This window comes from Podarcis raffonei, chromosome 3, assembly GCF_027172205.1.
Source record: "Podarcis raffonei isolate rPodRaf1 chromosome 3, rPodRaf1.pri, whole genome shotgun sequence".
In the NCBI taxonomy this organism is placed as follows: domain Eukaryota; kingdom Metazoa; phylum Chordata; class Lepidosauria; order Squamata; family Lacertidae; genus Podarcis; species Podarcis raffonei.
This window is the reverse complement of record NC_070604.1, coordinates 51,962,127-51,972,375: the sequence shown is the minus strand read 5'-3', so window position 1 is coordinate 51,972,375 and position 10,249 is coordinate 51,962,127. Positions and strand designations below refer to the sequence as shown.

General features: G+C 43.1%; 1 protein-coding gene across 6 annotated transcripts in view; it reads left to right on the top strand.

Annotated features, from left to right (window-relative positions):
- RTN4IP1 (reticulon 4 interacting protein 1) overlaps positions 1-10,249 on the top strand; it is a 92,515-nt gene that overhangs the window by 30,482 nt on the left and 51,784 nt on the right. For 2 of the 6 annotated variants that reach the window (XM_053381578.1, XM_053381580.1), the window contains exons 1-8: positions 24-890; positions 2,002-2,153; positions 3,010-3,078; positions 4,004-4,128; positions 4,892-4,940; positions 7,419-7,555; positions 8,383-8,566; positions 8,702-8,794. In XM_053381578.1, the coding sequence (XP_053237553.1) occupies positions 590-890; positions 2,002-2,153; positions 3,010-3,078; positions 4,004-4,128; positions 4,892-4,940; positions 7,419-7,555; positions 8,383-8,566; positions 8,702-8,794 (1,110 nt within the window). In that variant the 5' untranslated portion in view covers positions 24-589. Of the gene's footprint in view, positions 1-22; positions 891-2,001; positions 2,154-3,009; positions 3,079-4,003; positions 4,129-4,891; positions 4,941-7,418; positions 7,556-8,382; positions 8,567-8,701; positions 8,795-10,249 lie in introns of those variants that run through there. The other 4 variants (XM_053381579.1, XM_053381583.1, XM_053381581.1 and 1 more) reach the window with 4 other exon arrangements.

Sequence of the window (10,249 nt, the reverse complement as noted above, 5' to 3'; positions counted from 1 at the left end):
TCCTATTGGTTGGGGGGGCGGTCAGGCCGCGGGAAGCTGTGTCAATTGGGGGACCGGGAACACAGGGCGCCCGCCTGAAGGAGACGCTGGGCAGGCAGGGCTGCCTTGTTTTGCTCACGCGGCCAGGTCTTCCTGGAGGAAAGGCGAGAGAGGCCGGTGGGAGGGAGAGAACTTTTGGAAGTTAGGACATTAAGGACTGCTTATATCTAGGGGGAAGGGGTCGCCAGCCTCAGGACTTGATAGTCTCACTAGGGGCTGGCGCATAATTGATATTTCCAAACGAAAAAACCCTGCTGTGTTTTACTTCCTGCCTACCTCAGATTCTTGCGAAACCCAGTGAGGAATGAAGATGTAACAGGAAAAGTGAGGTTTTTCCACTCTCTCTGTCTCTCCCTGTCTTTTCTTTTTGGGAAGAAAAGAGAAACATCAAAATTGTCTTTTAAAAAAAGAAAAAGAAAATACGAAGTTTATAAATGTGCATTTCAGATCAGAATTGACTGGCCTGCTTTGTAGGAAAGTGTGTGTTCGAGGCATATCCATTAAAGAGCACAGCATTAAAGCCATATATATTCCTTTTGCTTTTGCAGTCATGTTGCTAAAAGTACACACGTTTAGTAGGAAAGTGTTCAGTAGCTTGTTGCGCTGCCCTGGCTTGGGTGTTACCTGCCTTGGGATGGGAAAAAGTTTAATCCAGCAGCTTCCGTGTAGAAAGTTCCACGTCTCCTGCCAAAGATGTACGACGATGCCATCCTGGGTGATTGACCGTTACGGAAAGAATGATGTGCTGCGATTCACAAATAACATGATGTTCCCTTTAATCAACTTCCCTAATGAAGTGATTATTAAAGTCCATGCTGCAAGCTTAAATCCCATAGATGTTAACATGCGAAGTAAGTGCCTATATACATTGCATGTCAATACCATTAATATTTACCTACTCCGCAGGTTGGTAGTAAGGATTAATGATTTGGTTTAAATTGTAAACCGATTTGAACTCATGAAATGAGCTGTATGAATATTATTTATAATTACTTATATTTTCATACCTTGGTGTTTCGTGAGTGTGATGTTAAATATTATATGGTCTTTGTAAAGTCTGCATTAGTTGTGTGAAATACTGCATTTCATATTCAGTGCTCCTAATAGCCTTTTTAGCCTTATGCAGTTTGATTTCATTGGCCCTATTCTGGTGGGCTATGACTGTCTTGTAGAAAAAACAGCCCCCCCCAAAAAACACCACCCAAATAAATCTAATTAAAATGGCACCATAAAGATTAACGCATATATTGAGGCATGATTTCTTTTAGGCACAAATGTTTCTACCATATGCAGAATTAATAGTGCCTAAATCCACTGAAATCAGTGGGCTTAGATGTGTCTTACTCTGGGCTGTATCCACCTGAGCTTTACTCAGAGCAGACCCATTGAAATTACAGGGCATAGATTAGTCCTGCTCATTAATGTCAATGGGTCTTCTGTGAGTTTGACTACCATAGGATACGATGCTGTGCATTCAATCATGTTTCAATTTGTTACTCTGCTGCAACAAAAATGAAGACCGACATAGCAATCCAACACTTCTCTCCCCTGAATGCTGGGCTGGAGGGAGAGGGTTGGATTAGGTTAAGGAGTCCCTGTATCAAGCTCACCTGGCTGAACTGGCTTCCCAGCAGGAAGGCAGGAGGGCCATTAGTGAGTAGCCAGCAGGAAGGCTGCAAAATGGGGTGTTCAAACCCTACCTTTCCTCCAAGGAGCTTAAGGTGGTGCACGCTGTTCTCCCCCCTCCACCTTTTCCTCACAACAACCCTGTGAGGTAGGTTAGGCCGAGAGATAGCAGCCGGCCCAATGTCATCCATTGAGCTTCCTGATTGAGTGGGAATCTGAACTCTCGTCTCCTAAGTCCTAGTCCAACACTGCTGTTTAATGCAGAGCAGGGCTTCTTTGAGCATAGGAAATTGAACGGTGGAAACCAGCGACAACTGTTCTCTGTTTGCTTGGCAGGCGGTTATGGAGCTGCTGCTATAAGGATGAAGCGGGATCCGTTGCACATCACAAGCACAGGCAGTGAATTCCCTCTCACACTTGGTCGGGATGTTTCTGGAGTTGTGATGGAGTGTGGACTAGACGTGAAATATTTCAAACCTGGAGATGAGGTAAGGATGAGCAAGGAAGGAATGGGAGTCACTCTAAGTGGATTTATAAATCCTCACTCTCAGTAGAAACATTACCTCAGTGAGCATGTTCTGCTTCAGTTGTGCACTGCCAAACCAGAAGTTACAAATGGTGCCTCTTTCTTTGACTCCTTGTTTTGCCTCTTCTGCAGTTCTAAGGTGTTAGGAGTTCCAGTAAGGGAAAAGTTGGATAATCCTGTACATAAGCTGCATACAGAGGTGCCAACTTGAGTAATACCATGTTGGAAGTTATGTTGCAATTCCACTGTTTTGCTGGCATCCATTTGTCTCAGTAGACGATGGAGTGCGCCTCTGGGGGTAAAGTCAAACCTCTGGAGAATCACAGCAGCTGCGGTGGTGGCTGCAGAGACCAGTAACTTGTAACTGCTGCCTCCTGTGTTAGCAGCACCAAAGTGACCTCTCTAGGGCGGAAGCCTGGGCAGTGTGTATGGAGCAATATGTTTGGCACCAGCTTGGCTGCAGGAGTTGCTGGAAAGAGGCCATCCAACCATTTTAAGGACTTCACTCCAGATTTGTGTATGGTTTAGTCCTTAGCCTTTTATTCTCCCAACATGTCCTGCAAGGTAGCATGCCTCTGAATACATGTTGCTTGGGATTACAGCTGTGATTGTACTCTGGCCTTCTTTCAGGCTTCCCATAGGCACCTGGTTGGCCACTGTGAGAACAGGAAGCTGGACTAGATGGGCAATTTTCCGGATCCAGCAGGCTCTTATTATGTTCTTAATTTGATACATAATATTTTTAAGGATTAGAAATTCTGCTAAACCATGAAAAGCTTTGGACTATGTTTGAGTTTTGGACTTCTTTTTTCCCCCAGGTATGGGCAGCAGTTCCTCCCTGGAAACAAGGCACTTTGTCAGAGTTTGTTCTGGCAAGTGGAAATGAGGTAATGAAGCAAAGTATTTAATTTGAGATGAAATGTTTCCGTGCAGCTTCTAAAATGGGTGGGGTTGTTTTTGCATTTTGTCTTAGAATTTTTTTTCCTGTTAAAGGAAGAGTCAGAAATTTCCACTTTGATCTGAACTATGCTGTAGCAGATCTGTCTCTTCCCTAAATTTAACATTGAACGGGAGGTAAGGTGAGAGGGAGGAAGGCAGATGAGTGATGGCTACAATTGCACAGTGTTTTATTTTCCCTGCTTGCAAAACAAAGCACTGAACCATAATCTCAACCCTTTGCCAGTGGTTGGGAGGACAGTGAGCTTGAACTTGCAGCTGCTGTATGGCAGCAATGAGTTTTCAGGGTCCGATTTCTGAATATATAGTGCAGTGTGTTGCTGCAGGGTGAAGAAAGAAAGGACCCATTGTGTGTGGGTAATGCTTACTTGCTACAGTCAACCAGGTGACCTCTTATTCAAAAGGCTGGAGCTACCCTGTCGAATAGTATTCCAGTCTTTATGAATTTTGATTATCCATATGCAGAAGCAACACTTCAGATATGGCATGTTTCTCACATGTGTACACATCTGTAGGGGGAAAAGGATGCATGGTACTGTGTGAAAAATGTGTGATTGCCTGTTTTTCCCAGCATTTCAGCCATGTGCACGTGGCAAAATAGACACATGTATACAGTTCTGTTTTGTTTGTTCTTTAAATTATACAAGTATTTCCTTTTCTTACATTTTTATATGTTTATGTAGGGGCAAAGGATGTGTTTGCAGCAACCCGAAACTGCCCCTCAGCATCTGAAATTTGTATTGAATCATCATCATCTGGGCTGCAGAACCTTGGCAATCCTTTCTTTTTTACAATGCTAAATAGCAAAATCTTTCTGGTTCTTGGATACATGTCTGTTTTCCTCCCTTTCTGCAGATCTCTAGAAAGCCCAGATGTCTCAGCCACACTCAAGCAGCTTCCTTACCTTATGCTGGTCTAACAGCATGGTCTGCCATTCACCTCGCTGGGGGGCTAAATCAGGATAATTGCATCAATAAGAGGTAAGTTACCAGTTGTTCTGTAAGCAGGAGTTTCATGTAGAGCAAAGGTGGGAAGCCAGTGGCTCTTCAAATGCTGTTGGATTCCCAGCTCCAACAGCCCCAGCCCTCAGGACTAATGGGCAGGGCTTATATGTTGTCCAACAACAGTGTGAGGGCCACAGTCACTTAATAAGTGAGATAGGTTTCCACATTATATAAACTACTGCGAGCGGTTCCTTGATTATCGTGCATGTTGAAGTGTGTTGGACTTAACACATTGTGGTTTGGGTGAAGGAGCTCTTGGGCTGGGGTTTTGCCCAGAGTGGGAAGAGGCAAGGAGCCAGTAGGCACTTTGGGGGAAGGTCTGGGGTTAGTAACATCACTAGTGAGTCTAGAGGAGAGTGACAGCAGAACTGGTGTAGATCTTACGATAAGAGAACACACCTGAAAGTAAGGTGTCTTCAGGTGGTCTCAGAAGTGAAAGGGTTCTGAAGAGCCTGGGGACCAAGAGGGAAGGGGGAAATCCCATTATGTCATACACAAGAAAATGGCATAGTTAAATGAAAAGTTTCTCCTTTGGCTTTAGTATGATTTTTTAAAACTAGCTTAGGAGCTATTTATTATCTATCGCCCTCCAGTTTACCTTTATTTTTCCTTTGGCTTTGCCCTATGTAGGCAGAACTATTTAGAAATAAATTTTCACAACAAAGACAATCAATTTAACACCTTTGAATTGCTGGGGTATAGAAATGCCTCATTACCTGGAATTCTTTTCGCTTCACAGAGTATTGATCTTTGGTGCAGCAGGTGGAGTAGGTACCTTTGCTATACAGGTAAATATGTTACAACTAACTACCTTGGCTGATATTTTGGGAAAGCTTAGATTAAAATTCTCTGCAATGAGTGACTAAGAACATCATCCCCCACCCCCACCCCTCATAATCTTGGAATGGTGAGATAACAGTACTGATTAGTTAAGTGCTTTTTCCTATCTAGAATGTGTTTTTGAACTGTGACAATGCTTCTTGCTTGCATAGATGAAGGGTAGAGATGGATTTGTGAGTAAATTAGCATTTGTTGCTGCACCCATTTTTGCTCCTGGTCCATCACTTGCATGTGTAAAAAAGTTACAGATTTTTCATTATTAAGAAAGAAAGAAGAATCAAATGTTAAAGGTACCGAGAGAAGAAATCTCCCAGGACCTATTTGCAGGCTCAATGTACTCTTGTTGGATACTATGCCTAAAAGACCCATTCAGTTCTCTCAAAATGGGGAAAAAAATATCGTCTTGTTTAATTTCCCAAGAGTGAATGAAAGGGGAAACAAAACCCTTGCTCTGTCTCAGCTGGACTTGGCAAGGCTGACGGTTTCATGAAGCACCAAATTAGGATCTGAACTTAATTTTGTGACTGGCGCACACCCAAGATAAAACAGATCAGACCTAGATAAAGGCCCTAGAAAGTGGAAATGCAATGATGACACTTGGGTTCCGTTAGAGTGCTTCCACTAAAAAGGCTATCTGCTATCTCTCGGATGGTTGAGGAAGCCAGATAAGGCCCTCTGATGAGAATTTTACTGTATCACAGGCACATATGGGGACAGGCAGCCCTGTTCCCAAACCACCAAGGTTTTGAATTCAGCTTGAAATCTGTTGTATATATTGGTCCTTTCTAGTTCCTAAAGATCCCTTGAAAGTCCAGTGGTAGATTTTGCCCTTTGCTGATCTACTCCGTGTTGTCTTGGAGGGACCCCATTCCACTCTTTGGAAATCACAGAAAAGCAGTCTTTTATGCAATATTGAATTACATGTAATTAAAAGATCAAATAGAATCTCTTTCTAGAGCTGACATTTTTAAAAATGTGATTTAAAAATATCCAGGTATAAAATATGAGTACCATCTGTCTGTGTATTGTAATGAAACTAAATTCGGAAAGTCAAACTGAGCTTTTTATTTGGGCAAGAAAAATGAGGGTCTGGGGGACAGTAACCCTCCAGAGGAAATTTGGTGAGTACTCAGGGAGTTCCATTGTGCAAGTGGGACGCATTTGTTGGATACCAGCCCTAGTTCTTAAGAACAAACTGGGGAGGGCAGTTACTGTTACAACCTGCTTTTGTCGGAAACATTTAAACTTAGATGGATTTGGTGGTCTGATCCAAGAAAGCTTTCTTTGTTCTTAATGTAAAAACGCCACAGGTGAAACCAGGTGAGCCTTCTCACTTGAAAGGCATCAGGCGGTTATGGACCCAGCTCCCTCAGAACAGAATCTGACAGCTCCTGACTCTCAAGTTTGGCCATCTTACTACCAGATGGAAGTACAGTGGTACCTCTGGTGAAGAAATGAATTCGTTCCGGAGGTCTGCTCTTAACCTGAAACTGTTCTTAACCTGAGGTACCACTTTAGCTAATGGGGCCTCCCGCTGCCGCCGTGCAATTTCTGTTCTCATCCTGAGGTAAAGTTCTTAACCCAAGGTACTACTTCCAGGTTAGCAGAGTCTGTAACCCGAAGTGTTTGCAACCTGAGGTGTTTGTAATCCGAGGTACCACTGTAACCGGATTCAGGGGCGGGGGGCAGGCAGAGGACACAAGATAGTCCCAGCAGTGGCTGGTTGGGTGTCTTTTTCCTAGAACTGTAGAGTTGGAAGTGATCCCAAGGGTTACCTAGTCCCACCCCCTGCAGTGCTGGAATCTCATCTAAAGTATCCAAATCAGATAGCCATTCAACCTGTGCTTAAAAACCTCCAATGAAGGAGAGTTTAACACCTCCTGAGGGAGTCTGCTCCACTCTCAAATAGATCTTACTGTCAGAAAGTTCCTCCTTTCTTGCACAGAACAGCTTGCCATTGATAAGCAGACCAGATTTAGGGGTGTGTAGGCAGTTCTCCATGGGGTGCTGAGTGGGGGGCGGCGATGCAAATGATGATGATGGTAATAATAATAATAATAATAATAATAATAATAATAATAATTAATAAATAATTCATAGGGGGTTGGACTAGATGACCCTTGGGGTCTCCTTCCAACTTTACAATTCTATGATTCTATTATGATTAATAACACTAATAATACTATATAATTTATACAGGTACCTACCGAGAAGATCCATACAAACCCAGCTGTACCAAAATGAATTACTGTGAAAATAAATATAAGGGGTGGGGGAATTTTGTCTTTGCTTAAGGTGCCATAAGTCTGGCGCTGTTGAGAAGAAATACAAATTTGAGTTAGAGAAGGGCGGTAGTTGTGTGCAATCTGCTGAAGGCAAGTCTAGTCAGCTGCTGTGTTCTTTTTGTACTGTGTCTTCTCATTCAGCTAATGAAAGCCTGGGGTGCTCATGTGACAGCAGTTTGTTCCCAAGATGCCAGTGAACTCGTGAAACGTCTCGGAGCAGATGATGTGATCGACTACAAATCTGGAAGTGTGGAAGAACAGCTGAAAACGTTACCGCTGTATGTATGGGCTAAATCATGGGTGTGCATGGTGAATGTGCACAACCCCAAGTTGGCTGTTCAATTTTTGGGTGGGTTTAAGCAGGTTGCCTGCACCTGAGCCTTCTGCGCTGGTAACTTAGTGAGCAATCCTTACAGGGAGCAACTGGGTAGAATCCAGAGGTGGAGCCATCACTGTATCCGAAGCCCTGCTGCTCACACCAGCCAGGACAGAAGGTGGTATTTGCTTTGCCGGGTCAGGATTCGGTCCCTCTCTGACTGCTGGACTCACTTAGGATCCAGTGGCTCTGTGACCAACATTATTATTATTAATTAAATTTGTATATTGCCCTTCATCCGAAGATCACAGGTCAGTTCACAACATAAAAATACAACATAAGAACACAAAGTACGTAATGAAAAAAAGAACCAAAACAAACCAATAATTCCCCTCCCGCAAACACATAGCTCTGCCCTCTCCTATTCCACCCTGTTTGGGGGTTTTCCACCAGCAGGAGCCTGTCAGAAATCCACACTGTGAGCACAGCAGGATCTTATGGTGGGAGACCTGCAGGTGGAGACATACAGGGAACCCACCACATCGTAACACTGGGGGCTCGAATTGCCCTGCCCAGACGATTAATGACTTACATATAAAGACATGTGTATGTAATGTAAAGCATTTGCACATGAAAGCTTTTGAACTTCTTTCTGAGTAAACATGCTTAGATAGCTTTCCTCAAGTTGTTATGTAATTGATTGATACCATCATGGCCGGGACATGGTGTGTTCTTTGGGAGAGAAAGGAAATTGTTCCAATTCATTTTCTTCCTGTTTTATCTCCCTAGGTTTGATTTTATCTTAGATAATGTTGGTGGATCTACTGAAAAATGGGCTCCTGATTTCCTCAAAAAATGGTCAGGAGCCACCTATGTCTCCTTGATAACACCCTTCTTGGTCAACATGGACAGGCTTGGTGTAGCGGATGGCATGTTACGGACTGGAATGACGTTCAGTTCAAAAACTTTCAAGGTCTGTTAACAAAATCAAATGCTTTATCTTCCTACCCATTTGCTGTATGTGAGCAATTCCTTTCCAGTGTGCTGTTTTTTCACCTGCTCTTTAATGTCAGTCATGATCTAAACTTGTGCTTGCTGTCTGTTATAGCATCTTTGTAAAGGGGTTCATTACCGGTGGGCATTTTTTGCACCAAGCGGCCCTTATCTGGACGAAATAGCTGATCTCGTTGATGCAGGAAAGGTATGTCTGAATTGCTAGTTTTACTTCCCATTATCTGCTATAAACCATGTGCCGTTTGGGTTCAAATGCTTCTTTTGTAACTAAGGAAGAAAATTTTAGCAAGTTCAATGATTTGCCTGTGGAGCTGCCATGTTGAGAGTCCTAATAGGGGCTTCTGTGTTGTTGTTGTTGTTTATCTATATAGTGTATCAGCTTACAAAAAAAGAAGAAGTGTGCCTGGAGGTTAGGACTGCCTTCCAGTCTGCTGGAGCATAATCATTTAAATCTGTGAAGATAGATGCTTACAATACATGCAGCACATAACATGCTGTAGCCTTAACTGTCTAGGCAACTGGCTGGTGCACCTGAACACTGCAAAATAACTCCAGTGTTATTTGACTGCAGATCCCATTAGCGACTGCAGGTTGTGGAAGGCTGCTGCTGTAAGGTAATCTGGCATCATTATCCCTTGTATTTTGGAAGGGAGGCTGAGAGATAGTGGCTGGCCTAATTGTTCCAAAATTTGAACCAGGGACTTCTTAAGCTCAGTTTCTTAGCTACTGGGCTACCCCAGCTTAGAGTATTATGCATATTGACTCAGTTTTGTTTGCTGCATACATGGAGTAAATGTGACCTTTTTGCTCTGTTCATATCACTTGCTCTTTCACATTCCAGCCTTCTCTCCTGCAGCAAATAAGAAAAAGCTGACGCAGGGATGCTTCTCATAATAGCAAGATTCAGTGGCCTCTTTCAGGTGGTGATAGCAAAGACGTCTTTGGCCTAGACAGAACTGACAAGCACTTCTACGTAGCCACATGATGTATTGGGGATGCCCCATTCCTCCTGGGTTGCCCCTTGCTTCATGCTTGGGAAGAACTCTTCGTATGGAGGAGAGGAAGGGCATAGCACTAAGTCATCTGCATAAGTCTCTGAGCAGGTGAAGGCTAATGCTATTGAAAATTCCCATTGTGTGTTTGTGGATGGCTTGGGGTTTCTTTTGTCATAAGGTTTACAAAGAAGGATAAATGTTTGCTTACCCTCTCATTCTCTCTGTTCAGAGAGAAATCCTTAATGCCAAAGTTTTCCTTCTCAGGGCTTTTATCCTTTCCTCATTTGCTTTAGCTTCCTGTAGATCCCTGTAAACAATGCTGAGCCAATATTTTTGATGTACATACATTTATTCCATTGTTCTGGTTTTGCCTGTATACATCGGTAAAGCTGTACTTACAGGAATCTATAAACCTAATAGGGCAGGGCGAAAAATGAGATAAGCAAAGCATTTTCCAAATTCTAACTTACAAGCTTACTGGCAATTGCTTGCAAAGGCTTGTGCTAAGCATTACTTCTGGGTTTCGCATTCTGTTTAAAAACCTGCCCAGTGGAGTCAGTGGAGCTAAATTGGCAGATTATTAAAGCATGGAAGGCATCTAGAACAAGACTGATTAAAACTGGGGTTCTGTCCGTTACCTTCTCACA